Source organism: Cavia porcellus, unplaced genomic scaffold (assembly GCF_034190915.1).
Source record: "Cavia porcellus strain 051 isolate PalLab524CR breed Dunkin Hartley unplaced genomic scaffold, mCavPor4.1 scaffold_9, whole genome shotgun sequence".
In the NCBI taxonomy this organism is placed as follows: Eukaryota; Metazoa; Chordata; class Mammalia; order Rodentia; family Caviidae; genus Cavia; species Cavia porcellus.
The window spans coordinates 9688179-9713011 of record NW_026947492.1 but is presented as its reverse complement, the minus strand read 5'-3'; the positions used below and the strand labels follow the sequence as shown (position 1 = coordinate 9713011).

The following is a 24833-nucleotide window of genomic DNA, read 5'->3' as shown; positions in this document are numbered from 1 at the left end:
AGCAGAGCGTCCACAGTACCCACATTTCCATTTAACGCCTAAGTCTTGGCCTCCCCATAAAAGAGGAATTGCCCCCCAAATCTCAGCCCTCCTTCCTGATGAGGCTGCAGTTCGGCCCTGTGTCCTGTCCCATTGGAACAGATTCTACGACAAGCACGTAGGGCATATGCCTGTTACAACTGTCTGTCACTAACAACAGCGAGGCCTGGAGAGGACATGGGTGGCCCCAACCTTGGAAATGACCTCCCTCTGCCCCCACCAAATTATCACACTGGAAGTCTCAGGTGCCAAACAACCAAGCAGAGCACCCCAGGGTGGTGCCGGGCTGTCTAGGCTGACGGCACCGCTTGCCCCTCCTCTCCGCCTCCTCCCTCCCGACCCTGCAGGCCCCCCCAGCATCCGGGCAATGAAGAACATCACAGCAGTCGCTGGGCGGGACACCCTCATCAACTGCAGGGTCATTGGCTACCCCTACTACTCCATCAAGTGGTACAAGGATGCCCTCCTGCTGCCTGACAACCACCGCCAGGTGGTGTTTGAGAACGGGACCCTCAAGCTGACCGACGTACAGAAAGGCATGGACGAGGGGGAGTACCTGTGCAGTGTCCTCATCCAGCCCCAGCTCTCCATCAGCCAGAGCGTCCATGTGGCTGTTAAAGGTAGGCCTCCCACCCCCAACCCTGCCTGGCCTGATGTTGGCATTCGGAAGAAATGGGACAGGGAGGGTCATCTTGGGTTGACACAGAAAGCCATGAATTCTCCAGGTTCTCCAGTGGGCGGAAGGACAAGGTAGCCCAGACCCAAAGACACCAGGACTCAGTTACAGTCAAAGAGGAAGCAGGTCACCTTCTGGGCAGGAGACCCAGGCCAGAGATGCCAGGCTATGCCAGGGCTCTGACATCAGGACAGAGCCATCAGGAACCTAAAAGGGTCACATCAGAGATTAACAACAGCAGGCCAGGGTGGAAGAGAAGCAGCCAGCTGCCCCGCCTTCTTCCTGGGCATAGTGGTCATCCTGGGCTGCTCCTATGAGTTGGGGAAGGACCTTCCATCTGCTAGTACCATCTGAGCCCTAGAAGGCACTGCCCCTCCCAGGTCATCCTGCTCCCCTGGGTGCTCCCCCACTTCCTGCTCCTCTGTGTCTGCCAGCTACGTGAGAGCCATTCAATAAGTCTATGGTTTGGATGAATGTAAACAAACAGACAAGAGAATGCATGGTCCAATGACTGGTGTCCCCTTGACTCTGGGGCTGTGCAGCCGTGTGAAGCCCCCAGACACCTTCTTTGGGAACAGGTGGGCCTGGAGACTTTGTGAAACAGGGGTTCCTGGTTGCTCTGGCATAGGATGGGGAGGTGGACCCTGCCAGGCCTGGAAATGGAGAGATAAGTGAAGTGACCCAGGCTGAGGGCAGGGCAGGCTGGGGAAGGAATGTGTGCCCCGCACTGCACCTCAGGAAGGAGGAAACAGCTCCAGGGGCCACCTAGAAGGGAGGTAGAAAAGAGTTCTGGAGACTTCTGAGAGTCCCTGCAGCCTGGGGGCCTCCCTGCCCATGAGCCTATGTCCCGGGAAGCAGGGAGGTAAAGCTGAAAAGCCGCCCTGCGCACACATCCTCAGGAGAAGAGAGGCAGACACTGACCAAGGGAGGAAAGCTACCCTGAGTGTAGGTCCATGGGAAGGAGGGAGAGATGGGATCCTGCCAAGGGCTCGAACACACGGAGGCCTCAGACCCAGGGTCTACTTTGCGTGGAGATCAGAAGCAAGATTGAATGGAAGTGCTGTAAACAGTAGACAGAAGCACCTGAGGGGCAGAGGGGGTTGCTTTGGGCCATTCAAGCATGCAGTGGCCACGCAGGTGGGCAGGCCGGCAGGACAGCTGGGAACGTGGAGCAGAAGCAGCAGAAGGCTGGGCTCTGTGCTTCTGCCTGTGCTCCTTGTCACCGGCTCACCCTCACTGGTGCTCAGGGGCTGTGTCGAATGCATCCTTGTGTACCCACCACCTGTCACAGTGCCAGACAGTGTACGTTTGTTGAACTGAAACAGACATTTGTCTGGGTTGGAGTGACTTATAGGGAGCCTCTCTCTGAGCCCCACGAACTGGGGGTTCGGTGGGTATCTCAGGACTGGAGAGAGAAAGGACACCCCGACATCTCCACCTCCTGATTCCCTGCCCTTGAATCTCAGCCAACTGGGGAAGGCAGTCAGGGGCCGCATCTCAGCTTAGTGCTTCTGCCCAGCCCAAGGGGCTTGCTGTGCCTGTAGGATCCTCACAAACCCTAGGCCACATCCCCATGCCTGACATCCTGGGCAAATCCACTTGTGACAATGGGATACAGCACAGCCTGCTCCCCCTCCCAACCAACACCACAACGCCTGTATCCATTTCTGCTACACGCAGTGGACTGAGAGCTTACAGTGTAAACATCACATATTAAAACATCTACCCTCTGCTCCACTCCTTCACCCAACTGCACCAGCAAGCATTGGCCGTGTTTGTTGGCTAAAAAAAAAATAATAATAACAGGGCTCCAGTGAGCCTCAGAGTACTTGGAACATCCTGAAAGCTGCTTCTGCTCATCAATTATTCAGCCCCATTCAGGGAACGATCAGTCCTAATGAATTGAATCTGATGCATTCCGTCTCAGCAGCTCGCTGAGCCTGTTGTGTAGTGCTGAGTGACTGTGTCTCCCCAGCCCAGGGAGGAGACAGAGAGAGAGAGACAGAGAGAGAGACAGAGAGAGAGAGACAGGGGTGTGTGTGTGTGTGTGTGTGTGTGTGTGTGTGTCCCCTACAGGCTCATAGCACACCTTTTCCTGTCCCCACTATGTGGGTCAGAAAAATCCCAGAAATCCAGCCATAGAAGGGTGAGGTCACCGCCTCCTCTCCAAACCAAGAAGCCACACTCACATCAGGAGCTCTAGGACCCAGGCTCCTGCCACTCCAGAGCTCCTGCTCCTCATCTCCACTCCCTTGCTGACTCCCTCTCCCCACCTCATTAGAATGCATTTTTGCAGAAGAACCCATCAAAGCTGATTATGATCACGCTGCTTGATTAGCGGCTGCACTCTTCCAAGAGCTGCCCAAGGAGGGGGTGGAGGAGACGCCCCTGGGCATGGCAAGGGACCCTGACTTAGGGGAAGAAGGGATGGGACCCCACATCTGCTGCTCACCGGAGAATGCATCATGCAGGAGGCTGAGCAAACAGAAGGCAGAAAAGGGCGAGGCAGGGCTGGACTAGAGGGCACTAGAAGCTAGACATAAAACTGGAAGTCCCCTCTAGCCTACCCCCATTTCCCTTTGGCCAAGCGCTGGCAGGCAAGGCGGGGCCAGAACCCGTGCTGCTCCATGAGCTGGAAAAACAACTGCTGACTGCGTTCCTTCTGGGACAGCTTGTCTTCTAATGAATTTTTCAAACACTGAGCTGAGAAGAGCAGAACACACCCGACAAGCTTGCACATGCATACACAGAGAACTGCATGTGAATACACACCCATGCGCACCCTTTAGGCATGTTCATGCATCAGAGTAGCACCTTAGCCTGTTCACAATTGAGCACACCCACATACGCCTGTGTACTAGCAGCTACATATGCATCAACGTTTTCCCTGTTGGTGTCCTCCTACGAGGCAACCTTCCCATGCCACGAAAGGTGGCTGCAGGTGGGACAGTAGGAAACATTGCCCAGGTGAGCCTGATGCTACCCTGCAAGCAGAGAGGAACAAGAGAGAGAGGGCGGAGGATGCATCAAGGACTGCCTGGGCATGGCACCAGGGAGCTAAGCTGCAAGGGAGGTGGATACTTGTCTCTGGGCTCCTGAAAAGCTCCTTGGCAGATGCTAAGAGGAAAGCACACAGATTCTACCTAGAGTTGGTGACTTTAGGGTCCCCTGTAGCTGAAAAATAATAGCCTAAAAGCATCCCTGGGCACAGAGGCTGAATGTTTAATTAACCAGGAAGGAGAAGCTGTAACTTGGGCCCCTTGGCATTCACTCAGCGATGAAACATCTCCATCTTTATATCTGAGCCTCCAAAGCCTCTCCAAAACAAGGATATGAGGCACTTTCTGCCATGCTCAGTAGGGCAAGGCCAGGGATGGGGTACCATGTCCCGGTGACGAGCAAGTAGAAGAAGCCCCAATGACCATACTCCTTACGAGACTGATTCACCCCTGCCTAGTGCAGAGCTTCCACCATGGCTCCTCCCAGAGCCATATGCGTGGAAGCTTGGTGAAGGGCACCTGCCCCACCCTAATGAATGGCTGGGATTCCTATAATTATAGAACATGAGAAAGAGGCAGCTGCCTGGCCTGGACAGGCACATGCTATTAGTAGAAGTAGAGATTTGGAAGGAACCCTACCAGAATCCACAGATTGGGGCCAGAGTAGTGGACAGCAGGGCAGCATCTAATTGGCCTTGGGGTGATAAGGATTTCGGAAGCTGCTGCCAGCAACCTTGTTTCTTCCCCCAAAGGACCATAAACATAGGAGCAAGTAACCTTAGGAGGCAGACAAACTCACCTGGCTTTACCTGGCTGCACACCCACTATGTTCTAGGCATGCTCTCAGGCTCTCCCAAGAACAGCTACACTCCTTGAGAAGCATGTGTTTTAGTGGGAAAACATCTTGCATCAAATACATACAAGATGTATAGTGTCAACTAAAGAGTGGGACAGAACCCCAAAGGAAGCAAGAAGGACTTGCCATCTAGAATAAGGAGGTCAGGGAAAGGCTTCCTGAGACACAAGGGTTGTGATAAAAACTGAAGCAAATTGTTGTTACTCCTGAAACATAAGACTTGTTGGAACTAGGAAGTCAGTGTCACATTTTAGAGATTAATTGTACAACCCCTCCATTTTGCAAATGAGAAAACAGGCTCAGAGGCAGAGGTTGGGTGGCAGAGGTGAGGCCACCACGTGCCCATGGTCATTTGCAAGGGTGGCAAAACCTTGAACCCAGGCTGAGGCGCTTTGCTGTGTTCACGCCATGGCAGAGAGGCCCTATGAACACTTGGCTAGCAGGTGCAGTAAATAAAAGGCTCAGCCTCAAAGCCAGACGATGAGAGAACCCATAAAGGGTTATGGGCTGGGCTGGGGGATCAGAAGGGCATGTCAACCCCAAACAAGTGGCTGTAAAAAGTTTATGGGGGCCAGACACCAAATGAGCAGCCACAGCGCCGCCATCTCTTCCCATTCACTCCATGCTCCAGCCTCTGCACCATCGAGGCACCTTGCTACAGGTGGCTACAGCCAGAGCAGGACTCCTGGAGAGAGGCCACCAGGTTGCATGGCATTCGAGGCCCTACATCCAGGCCACCTGCTGAGGAAATGCTAAGCCTCAGGGATGAGAGGTCTAAGGAAGGCCAGCTCTCAGCACTGAAGAAGACCTGGCCACTTGAGGGGTGGGGGTGACCAGAGACCCTGCCTTCTCAAAGACTGAGTTCCCAAAGGTAGAAATGGGACCCAAACATGTACAGCCTGGGGCCTGTCCTCTCAATGTGGTGGAAGATGCACCTGAGCCACCAGTCATAAAAAAAAGCCTCTGGCTGGGGAGTCACCTCCTGTAAAAACCAAAGAGCCCCACATCCTACTTAGGAGCCCCCTAGCCATGTACTTCTTAAGACTCAGGCTCCAGATTGTCCCAGGGGCCTGAAATTAGGGGATATCATGATGCTCACCATGGATTTACATGAGAAGCCACCAGCACTCCCACCACAGGGTCCCTGACACATCAGTCATAGTGTCAAGCCTGCACCATCAGCTGCCATAGAGACACCACACCTTTATGGTGGACAGGAGGTGGGTCTCTGAAAAGTTGTCTGGTCATCTGTCTCCTATAGGACAAGGGCATTCTAGGGAACCCTGGCCCAGTCCAGCTGAGTGTCTGAGACCCCAGGTGCTGGCAGCTTTTGATAGTCTCTCCAGTGGACATTCGTGTCCTTCCTGCAGACCATTAGGGAATGAGTCACTATGTGGCCTCAGTTCCCGGGGTCCACTCCCCATCCCACCTACCCCAGGTAGTTTTGCACGCATGCATGTCCTCTAACTGTCATTTCAAACATCATAAGGCTGTGGTGCCCTCACACATGCAAGAAGACACGTCCCTGTGCTCTGAGCTCAGCGTCTGTGTATCCAGGTGGCGCTTGCCCGGGAATCACCGACGGAGTATCTTACCTTCCCCAGTCAATGAGCAGCTCCTGAGGCTCCGTCTGCAGCTTCCACCTGCCTCCGCGTCTCCAGCCCACACGGAGCATAATGCCTTCGTAGAACAGGCATTTCATAAATATTAGATGAATTAGTTAATTAATGAATTAACCTGCCATAGTAACTTGTTCCATTATCTAAATCCCTTCTTACAGACAGAGACAGTTTTCCTTTGCCTGAACTAAATCTTCCTGTAATTTCACTCTGTCTTTATCCTGTTGCTCTTTCCTCAATGAAATTGTAACGCGCTGGCTGTCTGTCCCCAGGGCTTAGCGTTCCAGAGTGGACAGTCCCTTGGTCTTCTCCCCCACCCCCTTGCTTTGCTCCTGTGTCCTGCCCGCCAGTCCTCAGCACTACCAATGTATTCCCAACGCTGGTGTCCAAATGTCCACAGGCTTTTCAATCCCAGGAGCCAGTTTGGTGCTGTGACAGAAGGGACCTGGGCCTAGACAGGCCTGAGAGAGGAGCTTCTGGCTGCAGGTCCTGTACCTCCGTCCTGTGAACTCCATCCTGGCCCATAACACAAGTGAACCCCTGAGGTCACCTCGGGAAGCAGTATTCAGACATATGCCATTGGTTTATTCACTCAACAAGCATTTATTGTGCTATTGAGCACTTTTTATTTGCCAGGTGAATAGTCCTAGCTTCAGAAATCTTAGCTCTCAAGTCCTAGGGAGGTGGTAGTCCTGCCCACTGTCTGTGACAAGTGCCCTAGTCAAGGCAGGCAGCCTCATCTCTGCAGAAATACTGTTAGGTGTTCAAAGAGGCTTAGAGACTTAGATCTGGCCAACACATGTACCTGTTCACACATATATGCACACACATGAACACACACAAGGAAAATCCAGAGGCCCACCAGTGGAATCTAGAAGTCTCAGTAGTGGGCTCTGAGTTATCACTGGAATTGGGGTTTCAGAGAAATCTATCTAGAGATTGCCATGGCCCAACAATGTCATACCCCACAGGAAAGGAGCAGTCAGTGACAGAGATGAGCTGATCAGTGATGGGGATGAGCTGATCTGGACAGTGACTAGACACCCAGAAAGCTGGCTGGGTTTTAGGACCCTGGCTGGGCTCGGATGGTTCTAGAATAAAGTGGGTCAGAGCCATCGAGGAGGCCGGGAGCACACAGGGTAAGAGAGGAGGAGGATGCCCAGCTCTGCTCTGCTTGCCAGGCAGGACTAAGGAGCGGAACTGTGGATGGCCATGGTACCCTGGTGGAGGCCCAGCTAGAGTAAAGGGAAAGGCAGGAGATGCCACTGAAAATCTCAGCGGTGCACTCTGCTCAAGCAGCGTCCCTCCTAAATGTCACTTCCCTCTAAACCTGAGGCTCTTGGTCAAGGCTTCCCCAGCAATCAAGGAAGCTGCCAGGGGCTATGTCCCGACTGGCCAGTCCACACTGACAGCTGCCCATGGAGCCCAGTAGTCCATGAAGGCCTCACTGGGTGCCATTCATCGTCCCTCTGCAGGCTCATCCTTCTGTGGCTGCTCTGGCTAAGCTAAGGGTGGCAAGTAGCAGGCGTCCAAGGAGGGGCAGAGCTGGTGCCTGGGAGGAGGCTACGGGACTGTCGGCAGCCCTGTAATTTAATTATTTGACTGCAGAAAGGAGATCTCATCTACTGGATGCTCGTCCTTGTTAAGCTAATTGTCTGTCTCCTTTGCTCCCTCCCCCCACTCCACTCACTGGAGAAGCAGCCTAATTGAGTTATCATAAAGATAATGTCTGATGCCCTAGCCAGAGCTGAGGAAGAAGGATCCATCTCACAGTGCTCCAGCTCCAGACAGGTTCCCCAGGGGCAGAGATACGGGCGGTGAAGGAGGGGGCTGGGGGCAGGTTATAACCATGTGGCTATCTCAGAGACCATGTGGGCCCCTCTGCTCCTTCCTGCCATCCAAGGAGTTCCCTTATGAGACAAAAGAGTCTCTGGTCTCAGCATGTTTGGGACTCACTTGGGAAGACAGCCATGAGCTTGGACTTGGGGAGCAGACAGACCAGGTTCCAAATCCCTATCGCTCACCTAGGGAGATTACTTCTCAGTCTTGGACATCCATGTTTTCATCTATAAAATTAAGCTTACATCACATTTTTGTTAGGAGGACTCAATGAGATAAAAATATATATATAAAGCAACTGAACCATCAATATGCATTTCTGCTCACCTTTCCTAACCCTTCATGACCATGGAGAGGGACAGGGCTAGGGAGAGGACCTCCGTGGAAGGAAATGAGAATACAGCATCTTAGTTTTAGATAAGCAGCCATGACGGAGTCCATGGGGGAGGTCTGGGCACTGGACATTTCACCTCTATCCATGCCCGATCCCTAGGGAGCTCTGAGAGTCTTGGCTGAGATGAAAATGTAGGCAACAAACTGAATAATGGATCAGTATGCAAGGAGCCCACAGGGAAAATCCAAGGGCAAATCTGAAGATCAGGTCTAATGCAAGTGGGTCAAGGCCCTAGACAGAGCCAGTGGGTCCAGGTGGAAGTGGGGTGGCAACCAGGCACAATGGCAGAGCAGCCAGTACTCCCAGGAGGCCTACATGGATAGGAGAACAAGGGAAGCTTGATTCAAGGCCAACCCCAACGTTGGGCAGCCCAGAGCCCAGTGAGACAGCTGGCCAGACTGGGGCAAGTGGGCCTGACAGCAGCATCCCCCTGCCCTCCCAGTGCCCCCTCTAATCCAGCCCTTCGAGTTCCCACCCGCCTCCATTGGCCAGCTGCTCTATATCCCCTGCGTGGTGTCTTCGGGGGACATGCCCATCCGCATCACCTGGAGGAAGGATGGACAGGTGATCATCTCAGGCTCGGGCGTGACCATCGAGAGCAAGGAGTTCATGAGTTCTCTGCAGATCTCCAGCGTCTCCCTCAAGCACAACGGCAACTACACCTGCATCGCCAGCAACGCCGCAGCCACCGTGAGCAGGGAGCGCCAGCTCATCGTGCGTGGTAAGCAGGGCAAGCCAGCCGTGGGGAAGGAAGCGTCACAGTCACCACCCTAGAGCTCCCGTTTGAAGCACAGTGTCATGGACGACACCGGTAGTGGGACTTTTAAAGTTGGGGTGGTCCACGCCTCTTATTTCTCAGGGCAGGACACTGAAGCCCAGAGTGGAAAGACCCTTGCTCCATTAGTCATTGGTGAACGCACAATTGGAACTCAGGATCCCCATCTCCCAGCTCAATGTTGCATCTTGGGTTTCAGGAACTGTCCCCTTCCAACTCTGTATCAGGAAGGGCTGACATCACATGGAAGGTGCCCCAGCTCTAGGAGACCTGTAAAAGACCCACGTAACCTGTTTTTCACTACCTCCCCTCTTCTGGCAGTGCCCCCTCGATTTGTGGTGCAGCCCAACAACCAGGACGGCATCTATGGCAAAGCTGGTGTGCTTAACTGCTCGGTGGATGGCTACCCCCCACCCAAGGTCATGTGGAAGCATGCCAAGGGTGAGTCCCTGGCTCAGCCAGCAGCTCCAAGAGGGGAGGGGAAGGGAGGGGAGGGGGAATTCTCTGATGGGATACGGGCCTGTTCTCCACTTACAACTGTGACCCTGGGGAGCACCCTAGGTTCTGAGCTTTTGGGGCCCCCTTGCTATACATAATGTAAAAGTTATCTTCAGCCACCCCCAGGGTCTGTGGACCAGGGACAGCATCCTTTCCCGCTGTCACCAGGAACTGATCTTCTCCCCTCCAGCCCTAAAACTAAGTACAATGTCCACTTTCCCCACCCCTCTCTGCCCGCTCTGGCTCCCCAGAGGCTCAATGCCTAAGGAAGCTTCTCACTAGTCTACCTGTCCTCGGGTCTTGGTTCTCCTTAGAGCCCAACTTAATCCCAAGAATGCCTTCTGTATCTAAGGCCTGAATCATAGACTTTGTCCAAAACTGGCACCAGGGAGGAAGAGCAGGTTCTTCAACCCTCCTCTCTAAGACCAATCCACTGCCACTTGCCTATTCTTTTTTTTTCTCAAGAATTCACCTCAAAGAAACTCAGTGTTAAGGTGGGCACTGTGCCGAGGGCCTGCACAGACTCCATCTCCTGGTCACAGAGCTGAGGCAGGGCCGAACCTCCTTGAGGGTCTGTCCTGTTGCCCAGCAGGGGTGGTGTGGTGCCATTTCGGGATGGTGCGACTCTCCTACAAAAATGGCCCCCGGGGGGAGTGCAAAAGCTGTCATCCCACTGCTAAGGCACCGTTTCCAGCCCAGCCCAGCCCCGGACAGACCCCTTCCCTCCTAACCTCCGCCTCCTCCTAGGGAGCGGGAACCCCCAGCAGTACCACCCAGTGCCCCTCACCGGCCGCATCCAGATTCTGCCCAACAGCTCCCTGCTGATCCGCCACGTCCTAGAAGAGGACATCGGCTACTACCTCTGCCAGGCCAGCAACGGCGTGGGCACCGACATCAGCAAGTCCATGTTCCTCACGGTCAAGAGTGAGTGTTGTCCCTGCATCCCTGTCACCCTGACCCCATCTCTGCATGCTCCCTGTCTGCACTGCTCCATCTGCGGAAGGGAGGCAGGAAGGGTCCCTGCTCCCAGGTGTGCTTGGGGCCCTCCCGGGGGACATTCAGGGGCACCCTCATCCAAAACAAGGGCCCCACCGTGGACGGCACCCACTCCAGCCCTGAGAAGCTCATACACTTAAACAGGACGCTCCGCCTCAGTTCCTTTGATCTGCAGATTGGCAATCAATCTGAATTTTCATCTCAAACATCTTACTTCCGTTTGTGATATATACATGCTGGGCACAGCCTGTTAACACCCTGCAAAGGCAGATGTGCGTGTAGCACGCACAGTGCAGAGGGGAAAGCCTATAGTCAGAAAACAGGGTCCAATTCCAAATCTACCCCATGTGTGACCTTGCAGAGGTCACTTCACCTCCCTGCGCTCCAGGTCCACTCCCAGCCTGCCCACCTCTCACAACTGTTGTGTATAGCACAGAAGCTGATGGTAAAAACAGGAAGTGCTCTTTAAAAGCAAAGGAGCACAACTCATTATAACTGGGTACCTGTGGCTTTAATCCCCAAACCCAAAGCTGGCCTCGGGACTCTGCAAAGCCACTGGTAATCTGCCATTCCAAAATCTGCCATTCTGTTCAACGTCACAGCAGTTATTCTGCTGGGTGAGCCTGTCCCTAAGTTCTCAGGGGGGCTGAATAATGGGCTCCTGACACTCATGATGGAAGGACAGTGTCCCTCTGGCTCTGTGTCAGGAAATAGACCCTGGGCCTTGGAGGGTAGAGGTAAGGATCTGAATTTTAGCATCTGACCCGTCAGAGTGCACCTGGGGGTCCTGACTCAGGGACAGTGTGACGCCAATGAATGGAGTTGGCCCCGTGGTATTTCACTGTCCTGATGCAGAGGAAAAAAGAGTCATAGTAAAACAGGTTCTGTTTCGTGTCAAGCGCAGGTCCCAAGACACACCTAAAGCAGCCAGTGTGGCATCTGGCCGGCATGGACTCAGTGGCCAGCAGTGATTGCTTGTGCAGTCATCCTCCTGGGCACCTGCCCAAGGGAGAGCCCCATGCGTGTGGTCTGCCCTGAGCCTCACCAGAGTCCCTCCCCCAACCATCAGAGCTTCGTTATTGCTTGTCCACGTTCATGTTCAGCTCAGCAAAAGACAGGGAAGCCCAGCGAGGCGATCGATGCTCAGGGAGCTTCGAGCCGGAATCCCCGCCCTGGGGAGCCTCTTCCCTCACACTATCAAAAAGCACTTTGTCCTTAATAAAACCAGGCAATCAATCTACATCCCTCAGCCAGGGAGAACTTCGCTAATTCTGCCTGCGAGAAGCAAAAGAGAAAGTAGGCACCTCTAGAACATCTTAGGTGTTTGATCCTTATCTCTGTGCTGTCGGCTGGATAAGCCAGTGAGCTGGGTTTTGAATTTGGGGATGGGGAGGCTCTTTGCTGCTTTTCTTGAAGTTAGAGGATTGCATTTAGGGTGTGCGGCTGCTGGTGTATGGCAGAAACGTGAGGGTTTCCCATGGATTTGTGGGCATGTAGCAGTTGGGAGATGGGGTCCCTTAATGCATATCACAGTGCTTCTGGCATCCTGGGGGGCTGTGCAAGTCACTTTACCCCTGGGGCCTGCATTTCTTCTATGCCCCTCTTCCTGCCAACCCAGATGCCAGCAAGAAGGCACTGAGGCATTGGAGAAAGCTCAGTTTGTAGTTTCAGAGCTGCCTGTGAGTATGTACTATACAAAGATCACACACACACACACACACACACACACACACACACACACACACAGGCATTAATCCCAACCTCCCCCGCCCCCAGGGGATGATGGGAATTTCCTACAGCACTCATCAGTCAGGGCAGAATCTGGACCTGCATCCCTCCCTCCTGTCCTCCCCTTGTCTAATTTCATCTGTCTTGTCATTCTCTTCTGCTGCCTCCCTCCCCAGTAAGGCCCACAAGTACCCGCTTATATCTGACATCTCACAGACACCTCTGGGTCACCTTTTCCGGTTCCCCTGTACCCTGGCAGGCCCGCGTGTCCCTTCTCACTCACAGCTCTTGTTCTTCCCTCACACCCTTTCTCATGCTCTTACCTGGTCGCAGATGCCCGGTCCATTCCTGCCCCCCTCTCCCCAGTGATTCGCCCTAGCCACCCACAAGGTCTCCTGCCACCCCAGCACTCACAGGAGAAAAGGGACGAGGAAATCAGGGGCTGGAAGTCTGAGTGCGGCGGCGCCTCCGTCCTGGTGGCAGGCAATGCAGCCCTGTGCCTGCCCTTCTCCGGAACTTCCACTGCCCTGCTGTCCCCAAACAGGCATCAGCCCAGCCTCACCCAGGAAGGCCGCCCTCAGCCACGACCCTGTAGGTCCTGTGTCCTGCTGGGTCCTCCGTCCTCCTTCTGTCCCCCGCCCTCTCCCCACTGTGTCCTCTCCCCTCATTCTCTCTCCACCTTCTGCTACTCCCCCCCATCTCAGCTCAGCTTAGAGGACACAGGTAGGTGAGACCTTTAGGGTCTGAGCACATGGGTCACCAGTGGGCTTGCTGGGGGGAATCTGCTCCTAGTCGTCCCCTGGCCCATCGCAGACGCCCACACTACCAGCACTCCCTCCCCTTGCCAGCTTGCAGAGCCAGCCACAGAAAGATCTGCCACTTGCGAAGCCAGTTTCAAGGCTGCCCCATTGCCTCCAAAACACTCGGAGCATATTTGACCCAAAGCAGCTCTGTCTTGTCAGATCCCATACTTCCTGAACTATCAGAAGGAAAGCTGACCTTCACCCCACTGGGCCCAAGTAAAAAAGAGTAAACATATCAAAGGGAACAGAACATCAATAAAAGGCTTCCAGGGCCAAACTGGACACTTGTGACTGGCTTCTGTTGGGGAGCATCTCTACCACTGACTCCACAGCTTCAAGTGAGAAGGAAGCGTTCCCTGAATAAATAAAGGAAGCGGAACAGGCAGACTGGAGTTCAAATCCCAGTCATGCCACTTGGTAGCTGTGACGACAATCTCTGTAAGCCCCAGGGTCTTTGTAAGTTTGGAATTACAATATATACAGTCCCCAACTTAGCAATTTTTGACTTTACAATGGTCCAAATGCAGCATGCATTCACTAGACTCCATGCTTTGTGTTTTAAACTTTGATCTTTCCTGGTATAGGGGCCAACACTTGCTCTTGATGCTGGGCGGTGGCAGTGAGCCCTGAGATCACAAAAATAAACTGTCAGCCCTCTGCAGTGTACTGTGTTGCTAAGCTAGGCTGATCACTAGGTTAGGTTCTGTCCTAGCATTTTTAATTCAAGATATTTTCAGCTTATCATAGGTTTATCAAAATGTAAACGCTATCGAAAGCCAAGGAGCATCTGTGCTTTTTGCTCATTGGTAGAATTTAAATGAGATCATGTACTTACAGCAATTAAGACAGTACTTGGCACAGAATACACACGCGGTAATTGTTAACAATTGTTAGCTGAAAACCTACTGATACAAAAGACAGAGCTGCTGTTGTCAGGAACCTTAGAATCATGAAAAGGAAATAAACATATACCCCAAACAACTATGATACGCAAAACAGGAAGTGCCTTAAAAGGATACAAACAAGTGATTCAAAAAGAATCAGAGGAGTCATCGATTTTACCATGGGCGGAAATAGAGGGGTGTCAAGAAAACCCTCACAAAATCCCCGGTCTCTAAGTAAGGCTTGAAAGAAGAGAAGGATTCTAATAAGAGCCAAAAGGGGTAAGGGTCACGGTGCTGCAGAGATGAGGAAAGAGCACAGTGAGTTCGTGGGGGCCGGGAGGCTATGAATGGCCTGGGCTGCCTGGCAGAGGGTGAAGGGAAGGCTGGCCAGGCAGAAGGAAATATGAGACACCTTGGGTGCTCAGGGTATTCTTACATTGAACTGACTCTTTTTTTGATACCGGAAATCAAACTTGGGACTTTGGACTTGCCAGGCAAGTGCTGTGCCACTGAGCTAAATCCCCAGCCTGAGCTGACTTTTGATGTGAGGATCTAAAGCAGAATTCCAGGGGACCATGGGTCTTGTGGAGGTTGGCATCCCACTGTGCCAATTTTTGAGGAGTTGCCATGCAGAACCCCTATAAGGGCCTGTGTTAGATGGGGTTCTCCAGAAGAAAGAGTCAAGAGGGTTTAGGCAGATAAACAGGAAGTGTGGACAAGAGGGGTGGATGAGAGGAATTAGGGGAAATGGTCCAAATAGAGATGGGTAAGTCCCACAGCTAATGATCTATGAGGCAGGGACTCTGATAGGCTGGTACCCAACGCAGTCCAAGACGAAGGGCTTAGAACGAAGGGAAGCCCTTAGACGAAGGGAAGAGACATGTGACCTTCAGTCCACGGCCAAAGGCTTGAGAACCCAGGGAACCCCTGGTATAAGTCCTAGAGCCCCAAAGAGTCCAGAGCCCTGATGTCCAAGGACAGGAGAAGAAGGAGGTCTCAGGTCTAGGAGAGAGAAGGAAATCATCTTCTTCTGTCTTGTTTGTTCTGTGTGGGTCTCCAGCTGATTGGAAGGCACCCATTATCAGGGTGAATCTTCTCCAGTTCATCCCACCAACTCGCATGCCAATCTCGCCCGCAACCACCCTCACAGACACCAGAAATAATGTTCTGCCAGTTCTGTAAGTGTTCTTTAATCCAGTCAAGCTGATGCCTAAAATTAACCACCACAGCACCCCAGGGAGCTAAGGATTTGTTAGAGCGGGTAAGCGGTTTTCCAAGCCCTTGGACATCCTTGACAACTGACCAGCCCGACTGGTCCCACTCCTCCTTGACTCTTGTGAGTACCTGCGTGTCCTGCCCAGCTCTACCTACCACCTTCGAATACTGCATTTGACAGTTTTTCAGCTCTCTCCATACTTTGCCAGGCACGGCAGGCAATAACTCTGTCTCAGAGACAGTCTAATATGTTATTAGTAGTTTAATATGTTATTAGTTAATTGAGGTAGTTTATCCCCAACTAAAACCAGAACTTGCTTCTATGGACTCATGGTTTTGTAGAAGAAGCACAAACTGAGGGTCCAAAGTCTTGTCACTGGTCCTGCCTCTGACAGTCCTACAAGAATCTATGGGTGTCCCTTGCCTCCTCTGATCTTTGCTTTCTTCATTTTCCCTTAAGAGGCAGGAAATGGAATCTAGTCCTGAATGACCCAAGACCCCTTCCAGCTCAGACAAACCATGACCCATGCTTTTTTTCAGGGCACCACACTGCCTTGCAGAATTTGGTTAAAAATAAATGTAATTAACAGTAGAAAATAACCAGGTCCACAGAGCTGCCTTTCATCTCCCTTTTAAAATATATTTAAAAAGAGATAATGACCAAAAGGAGGAGGGGCAGTTCCTCCTCCAACCTACACTTGGGGAAAAGATAAAGCATCTTCAAAGAGAGACAGGTACAGAAAGGCCGGCTGTGGTTTGACACCATCACCACGTGGCAATGCCTGCAGGGACTCTGCTGGCCCCTGGTCCAGAGGTTACATTATTAGACACATCCTCTTATTGCCCCTGAACTCCACTCTACCTGTGTGAAGGCTCCAGCCATTGGGCCTCAGACAAAGTCCATGGCCAATTAAATCCATAAGGGCTCTGTGTTTGGTTTGGATTTGATTTGTTTGTTTAGCAAAATGTCAGACCAATTAAAGTGAGATCCAAGAGTCCTCAGCGAGCACACACCCTGCAGAGTCACAGGATGTCAAGAGGGAGTCGATGAGGCCGGACTCTACTGAGGATAAGAGAAGGGGGAAGCCTGGACTGTGAAAAGAAGCCTTGGCCCAGGGCACACCAAGTTACCTGCTTTGGTGGACTGTAGATACCAAAGTCAAGAATGCAAACCCTTAGAAATCATGACCTCATGTCTGGTAACCCCAGATTGTCCTGATTCACATTTTCCCAGTAGAGATCCCTCCTTGGTAGACAGAGCTGAGACATGACAGCTCCTGCCCCAGGTGGGAATTTTTACTCTTGTACCCCATTCAGCACAGGCCTGTGCTCACTTCCATACCTGTGCTAGAGTTTGACCTGCTCACTGACCCCCCCCAATCCACAGGTGTGGCCCAACCTCAGCTGCTGTACTGGTCACTCCCTCAGATCCTCCTTTGACACTCATGAGCTCCCCAACTGGGTAAGAAGTGGGGGTGCCGACCCTCTGACCCTCTGTTGAACCTACATATACAGGAGGGACAGGAAAGCTGCGAGGTGGGCGGAACTCAGAGGCTGAGCCTTGGGAGCTGAGTCAGACTGGCCTTGCCACAGCTGTGGCATCTGCTGTCTGCCCTTTCCTTCCTGGTGACAGTCATCAGTCGGCCTCACCTGCACAGCCTCAAAGTGGCCTGAAGACCCCACCCTGTCCTGTGCCCAGCCAGAAGGGCCGCTCTGCAGGTGGCGGCTGGCCTCTCCAGTTGCTGTTGAGAGAGAGAGGGAGAGCACAGAGGAGTGAGTCTCTGTGATCATTTCCATGGTGATGATTATCCAGCTGGCTCTTAGGCCTTATTGATTTTAAGACTTTATAGAGTGAGGAGTGACACTTTGTCTCCTGCTTCATCAAACAGAGGTGAGCAGAGAGGCCAGACAGGTCCTCTCCCCAGCCCAGCCTCTCCCCTGCAACTTCCTTAGTGCAGGAGCGAGGAGCCCTGGCTGAGGGGTCTATAGCACCCCTAGGCTAACTCACCCTCTGTAGGGTCAGGGGAGCCAAAACAAGTGGTTCAATGAGAGGACAAGAAAGGTCTGATCAGGAAGTGGGGGTCCTGGTTTTCTCTTGCCATTGCTGGCTCACTATGCCCTACGAGACTAGGACCTGTCACTTATAATCCCTAGGGTCAGAGGCTCCTCTGTTCTGTCCTTCTGTAACTTTCTTTCATCCCCAGGCATTCACAGAGCCCTGCAAGTGAGTGACATTCCACTCAGCCAATGGAGACCCCAGACCATGTGCCACCAGTTATAGACCCTGTCTTCCAGAAGCTGTGGCCCTGGTGTTTCAGGAGATCCTAGAAAAGATGAAGATGAGGATGAAACCAGAAATCAGGGAGGATCTTACTGACTTCATGACATCAGCAGCACTGCTGGAGCAATGCATGTCACATCCCAAACCTAGTCCCAAAGGGATCACTGGCGCCAAGGTATCAGAGTAGACTATGACAGAAAACCCCTACCCTCATCCCTTACCCTCACATACCGCAGCCACCACGGCCCTGGCAGGCATGGGAGTTTTCTTGAAGGCATAGGAGGAGTGACCCTGCCCATGCCACCTCCACTTCCAGTTTGAAGTATCTGTCTCCAGGCGTCTCATTTGGGCCCTTCTTTGACAATGGCTTTGACAGTGGTTGCATAAAGCACCACATCATCACTGTCCCCTCTACAGTCCCCTATTCAGAGACCACAGCATCGAAGAGTTCCCAGAGGGATCTGGGATCCAAGATATCAATATCAGAATCATGTGCATCCTACATGTCAACCAAGGTAAAGGTGCTAATCCATATGCAATAACCCGAGAGAGCCGAGACGGTCACTGCATGGCTCAATTTAGTGGATACAGAAAGGCAAGCAGGCAGGGAGCTAAGCAGTGCTTCTGAGACCAGCCCGGAGCTGCTCCCCCAGTGGTAACTGAAGCCTCTCTAAAGGGCTGGTGCAGAATAAATGGTTGCATCAACCATGCAACAACCATACGCTTCTTGAGTACCATGTACCCTGCATAGTGACAAGGTCCAGGTATTCATCCTTTTCCTGTTGCTGATAACACAGTATTATGGGCTGGGTACACCTTTAAAAAATGAAATTTATTGGGGCTGTGGGGATTTAGCTCAGCGGCATAAGAACCTGCCTTGCAAGCAGGTGGTCGTAAGTTCGATCCCTGGTACCGATTAAAAAAAAATTAAGTTTATTTTGGCTCATGGTTTTGGAGGCCCAGGGTCTATCCCACTGGCAGCATGACAATATGATGAAAGGCATTACACAGTGAGAGAAGAGAGAGAGAGAGAAAGCATCTCTGTGTGTACTCTGGTCTTTTTTCTCATAAGAAGGCACCAGCATTCAACCATGGGGTCTCCACCCTGATGGCCTTATCTAATCCTAATCGCCTCCCAAAGGCTCACATCATAGGCAGATTAAGTGTTCGCCCTTTTCATACCTCACAAAGGGGATTAAATTCAAACCCATGGACTTTTGGGAGACACACTGAAACTACATCCAAACCACAGCAGTATGAAAGAGAAAGGCAAGATTAAAGCACCGTCCCTGCCCTCCAGGAATCTGCAGACTGGTTAGTACGCTGGAACTAACTTTCAGAAAAAGTGAGCAAGATCACATGGTACAATGTGGCTACACGAGTGTGACAGTGAACATTAGGCTAGAGAAGGAACAAGAGTGGACAGAGAGGGTCAGACTGAGCTTCCTGGAGGAGTGGGCTGACTTGGTCCTTAAAGAACAGGCAGGGTCTGAACAGGCAAAGGAAGCAGGATGCCTGGGGCGGGGGGGAGCAGGATGAGTAAAGGCACTGGGGTAGGAAACCTGCCCGGGGAGTGTGCACAGGGCACCTGACCAGAGGGGTAGTAGCTGGGAACAAGGGGCTGACAGGGGATGGCAGGCGTGGCACTGAGGGGAAGGACACCAGAATCCTAAGTGGGGAGTAGAGAGAAAGGAGTTCTGTCAGGACAAATGCCAGGTCTTGATGGGCTGCATGTAAAAAGCCAGGAGAATCAAGAGCTTGAGGCTTAGAGATGAGGGTAATAATGCCACCCACAGCAGCTGCGTAGGTGGCAGTAGGAAGACTGCATCGATGCTGCTGCAAAGAGAGGCGATTGTGCCCTGAGGCGGCCATGCACTGGCTGCCACTACCCACATTTCCACCGAGAGCTGGGTGCTGGACCAGAAGACCCGCAGCCATCCCCCTGAGGTGATTTGTGAATCACTGTGTGTCTGGCAGGTGTTGTACTCTGTCCTGAGTCAGAAAGCAATGGGACCGGTGGCCCAGGTGAAAATTCCCCCAGAACCGTAACCCCTTACCCCAACTCTGCCCAGCCTCCGGGAGACTCTTGGATCTGCTAACTTGAGACACAGCAGAACTGTGATTCTAAAGAAAGTTTTCTCCTCCCCGTCTCTGTTCTTGTCTGGCTCTGTCACTGTGCTTTCTCTATGAATATGCACAGCTACTGAGTGCTAGTTCTGTGCCTGTCCCTGTGCCAGGTGCCAGGAGATGTTGGGGACAAGATGGCTGTGGTCTCCTGCACTGCTTCCCTTGTACCAACAGGGAATGAGCTCTCCATATACCATATACCATATACCATATACCATATATCTTATACCATATGCAATATGCCATATACCTTATACCATATACCATATACCTTATACCATATACCATATACCATATACCATATACCAATGAGAGAAAAGTCCCCAACAAGAGAAAAGTCCCCAACACCATAAGTCCCCTTTAAATTGGTGAAGCAAAAGTTGTCCCTCTAGGACGAGTCATAAGCCCATCCCGTCCCTCACGCTCAGCTCCAGAGCAGGGATCTACAAGTGGGGCTTTGGGCCGAATCTAGCCAGCAGACTGGCCTCCACTGCTGGCATCTGGCCACACCCATTCTTTACAGGATTGCCTGTGACTGCTTTTGAGGTCAGAAGGGGTAGTTTCTGAAAGGATTCTGGTGATCTGAGTCACATCTCTCATCTCTAAAAGTACTCGCATCCTAGGACTTTGGGGGGAAGAGGACTTAATGAGCTAATTCATAAAAAACTTTAACCACAGTGCAGGCACATAATAAGCATTCAGTTTTAACATTTGTTAGCTATTACTATCATTTTTCCAAACTTCTCAAGGAGGTAGAGGACCAGAGGCACACTGTGGATGAGGGGGCAGGTCCCCTTCATTGGAGAACACTGCCCCTTCCCCGCTTGTCCTCCTTGGCAAGCAGCCAAGAGGAAGTCATGATCCTGTTTTATAGCCAAAGTAAACCCTGATGAATCTGAGGGTCTCTTCCGGGCCCACCATGCAGCAGAAACAGGTCTGCACTCCCAGCCTCCAAGGTCCAGCCATTCTCAGTGACCATCACCATAATCCCCTCCACACACCAGTGGTGCAGCCAGCTCCAACCCCCATGTACCACAGTAATGGACATCGAGGGTCCCAGGAGCCCCCAGCTTTGTGGACACCTCCTCACTGGTTCTGAGGTGAGGCTGATTGCTTCCATGCAATCTGAATTAATCTCATGCTTCAGGTACGGCTGGGCTAATCAGGGAAGACAAGAAGCCAAAGTGGGTGCAGTCAAATTAGCAACACCATGGCCCTAGCTCTTCAAGAAGAGAAAAACAAAGACCGCACCCCCCACCCTCAGCCTGTCCCAGGGGAAGCCCAGCGCTCCTGCTGCGGAGCTCAGCAAAGCTGCTCACACCACCCCAGCCCACCACCCCACATGCCAACAATGCCCCTTTGTGGCGGCTTATCTCAAGCACTGCCAAACGAGGCTGCTTCTTGTCAGGAGCTTGTTAACAAGGAGCAGAGACACAAGTCTTTCCAGGAGAGAAGGAAATGGGCTGGGCTAGAGCAAGGGGGGCCCACACGCCTCTCCAGGCTGCAGATAATCCTTGCCAACACAATGAGAGTCCCGTCTCCCAAGTCAGGGGCCCACCTTCTCCCCTGACAAGAGGGAGTACGGAGCTCTCAGCCTTTGGAGCCCCACTCTCAAGGAAAAACCTCGGGGGCCAAAGAAGATATCCGGAAGCACATCTCGGCATCCCCATCCCTCTTAGCCAGAAGTTGTGTGGGAGCTCTGGACAGATTCCCTCCAACCACCGGAAGGACTTCCTGAGAAAGTGAAGGCCCTGCCTTGGGGATGGTGAAGAGCAGCTGACCTTGCACCCCTTCTCCTCATCCTGTCAACTGGGACCACCCTGTGTGGGGCAGGAAAAGACCTGAGCACAAGGGAAGAGGAGTCATCACCCCTACGGATCTCTCTCCAGACCACTTGGCAGGAGGATGGCTCCTGAGGAATGCAGAGGCCCAGGCCCACCCAGAAACAATTTAATCACATTCTGGGGGAAGAGGGGGTAAGATTTTGCAGTACTTGCTGTGGGTTCGTACATTTAGCCAGACCTAAAAAGACCTCTTGAGCCCCTTCCCAGACCACCCACCTTGGACAGCAGTGCAGCCCCATCCCTTGCCCCTCAGTTCCCAGTCTAATCCTCTCTTGCCAAGCATCTTGCGTTTCCTTTAGCATTGGCACCCCCTTTCCCAGGCACCTGCTCCACCCTCTCCTGTCCTCTGGCCAGTGTCACACTGTAGGTAGGAGCCCGGATTCCCTGGCTCAGGCTCTGGCTCTACACTTACTAGAGAACTTCAGCTCTTTGTTCTCTAAGCCTCAGTTTCTCTAACTGTAAAGTTGGAATAAACAGAGGGTTACTGTGAGGATTAAGTGAGTCGATGCAGGTACGAGAACTCAGACTGGTACTTGGCATAAAGTAAGTCCTTGATAGAGTCAGCTCTGCGCTGTGATGGTGATGATGGCACCAGTGTCCATGAATGAGGTAAGGACGATGTGCCCAGGCTGCCGTTAGACTGTGACTCCCTCACATTGTGCCAGCCTCACCAACACCCAGCAGCGTCCTCCCCCTGTTTCTCCAGCGTTCTACTTCCCACACACGCTGCTCCTCTCCTTTGGGTATTCATGACTGAAACGTCCCTCCCTGGCGACTTGAGGACTGTCAGAAACACCAGCTGAGCTCCAGTCACCGAGGAAGAGAGGGAGGAGGGGAGACAGAGGAAGCCTGGTTCTCACCCCGCTCCTCCTGCCCCAGCTGCAAGCCCAGCCTGCTCTGGACTGGCCTCCGGCCCCACCAACCCAGCCCTCCTCCAGTCTGCAGCCTCCTCTGACCTCCTCCCAAAATGCATCCCCAGCAGGGGAGGAAATGCAGAGGTGGGGGAGGCTAAGACTAAAGGAAAGGGAGCTGGGCACTGCCAGAGGACCCGGGGCTTGATCTCCCTGCCATTGCTCACCAGCTATGTGACCTCAGACAAATCACTTAACCTCTCTGAGCTTCCATTTCGTCACTGGAAGTGGCAGGGATAACAGCCCCGCGGCCACCTCCTTAACGAGAATGAAGCTCGCTCGGAAGAATGCACCAGTGCTTTGCAGATTACAAGGAGTGGGCCTATGACAGCTAGGGCTTGGCGCCTCAGAGGAAGCACAGAGCTAGGGTTCAAGGGAGGGCCCAAACAAGCACAGTTTGTACTCCCCAGGCAGGGTTTGGGGACCCCAGCACTCCACCTCCGAGCCCAGAGCCCAGTGGGAAAGCATGTGGATGCTGGGGGTGAGCCAGGCCGCAGAGCTGTCTCATGGTCTTTTAAAAATCTATCAGCCTCTCACATCAAATTAAAATGTAAATAGCAGCTGGTCCAGGCAGGACCTCGGGGGTGACAGGAGCCGGCCTGCGAGTAATTTCACAGACGGGAACCGGTTACATCGGATTCTGACAACTGTCTTGTTTCTGAAATTGATTTCCTCTCCCCTCGCTGCTGCCCTGGGAGGGCCCTGGGAGTGTGGGGAGGGGCAGCTGCTCTCCAGCCTGCTGCCTTTGCTCTCCATGCTGCCTGCCAATGCAGCCCCACTGGAACCCGAGGAGGAGGCCTGGGATCTCTGCAGGGCTGACAGGCAGGGCTCTGAGTTCCAGCGACCCATCAAGGCTCTTCTCTGGCCTGGAGTGAGGCCAGCTGTTGCCCTAAGCAGGCTGCCAGGTGCCGGTGTGGACACCAGGACCCGGGCTGGAAGGCCTTCTACACTGGATGGCCCCTACCAGAGTTTGCCCCAGCTTGGCCCTTCAGGGTGCCAGGCACTGAATGACAGCCTGCTTCAACACAGGACCAGCACAGAGAACACTCACCTGAGGGGGGATCACTCAGCCCTGTGCCCAGCCCCTCGCTGCTCCCAAATCGCAGAAAATCTCTTTGTAAAGAGAAACCTGGTTTCCCTGGCTGTTAATTGAATCACATTGCAGGAAACGGAGAGGTTGTGTCTCATTAAGATTTCTGTGTCCTATCAGAGCAGTGCATGGCCCTCAGACTGTCAGCATTTTCCGCCCACGACTCAGCCTCCCACTCCCAAGCTCTCTCACCTGAGCCCCTAAACTGCAGGTCCTGCTGACCACCTCAGAGATGCCCTGACACAGAGAGACCACAGTCATCTGGTGACAGCCAAATCCCATTTGCCACAGCCAGAGAAGGGGCAGGTAGGCAGACAGGAGGCAAGAGGCGGTCAGAGCCTTGCAGCCACAGCAGAGAGGGGGAAAGAACCACTTTCCTGAAGCTCTGGTTTACTCATTTGAAAAATGGGCGTAATAAAACATTTTTTCCATGGTTGGTGTTAGGAAGAGCCACTGAAAATGAGCCAAGAGGCCAAGGCCTCAGCTGATGGCCTGCTCCAGCAGGAACACCAGGACCTGATGGGAGGCGCCAGGACTTGGGCAAGAAAGACTTCAGGTTTTGGAGCAGGCAATGGATTCATTTGTCCAAAGGCACCCCTTGAGAACAGGACTGTGGAGGGGACAGAGATGCACCGTGGCACTGAGGCAGTGTGGGTAGATGTGCATTAAACAATCACATCAGGATACTGGCTTGCAATGGACAATCGGGTCACCCGTGTGTGAGAGGCTCTGTAGTTTATAGGAAGGGTGATAGATCAGGGGCTGTGAGGCAGACTGACTGTTGGAGTGTGTGGTAGATACTGTTGTGTGTGTGTGTGTGTCTGTGTGAGTGTGTGTGAGAGAGAGATAGAGAGACAGAGACAGAGACAGAGACAGAGACAGAGACAGAGACAGAGAATGAGTCAGGGTGCATGCTCTTGCAGGTGTCTACATGGGAACATCTCCCCAGAGAGTTCTTGCAGACCCCAGCAGGCCTCCACACAGTGAGGTTCCTTTGCACTGCTGTTCAGTGGAGCACGACGACTTCACAGCCCAGAGCAAGAAATAAGAAAGGGGACAGACCTGATGCCCAGGGCTTCCTTCTAGGAAGGGCCACCTTATCGAGCCCAGTGGTCCAGCAACCAGAAGGGATGTGGCCCCTGTTGGTGGGCACAGAAGGGCGCCGAGGTCCTTGGAGGTGAACAGGGCAGCAGAGGATACACTGCTCCTGTGTTTTGGCAGGAAGCTGGTGGAGCAGTAAGACAAAGGGCGTGTCCCCT

General features: G+C 52.8%; 1 protein-coding gene across 3 annotated transcripts in view; it reads left to right on the top strand.

The window, feature by feature from the left end:
- The window catches only part of Dscaml1 (DS cell adhesion molecule like 1), a 300532-nt gene that overhangs the window by 227740 nt on the left and 47959 nt on the right, over positions 1-24833 (top strand). For all 3 annotated transcript variants that reach the window (XM_063255848.1, XM_063255847.1, XM_063255846.1), the window contains 4 exons: positions 387-659; positions 8865-9143; positions 9519-9638; positions 10443-10619. In XM_063255848.1, the coding sequence (XP_063111918.1) occupies positions 387-659; positions 8865-9143; positions 9519-9638; positions 10443-10619 (849 nt within the window). The remainder of the gene's footprint in view (positions 1-386; positions 660-8864; positions 9144-9518; positions 9639-10442; positions 10620-24833) is intronic.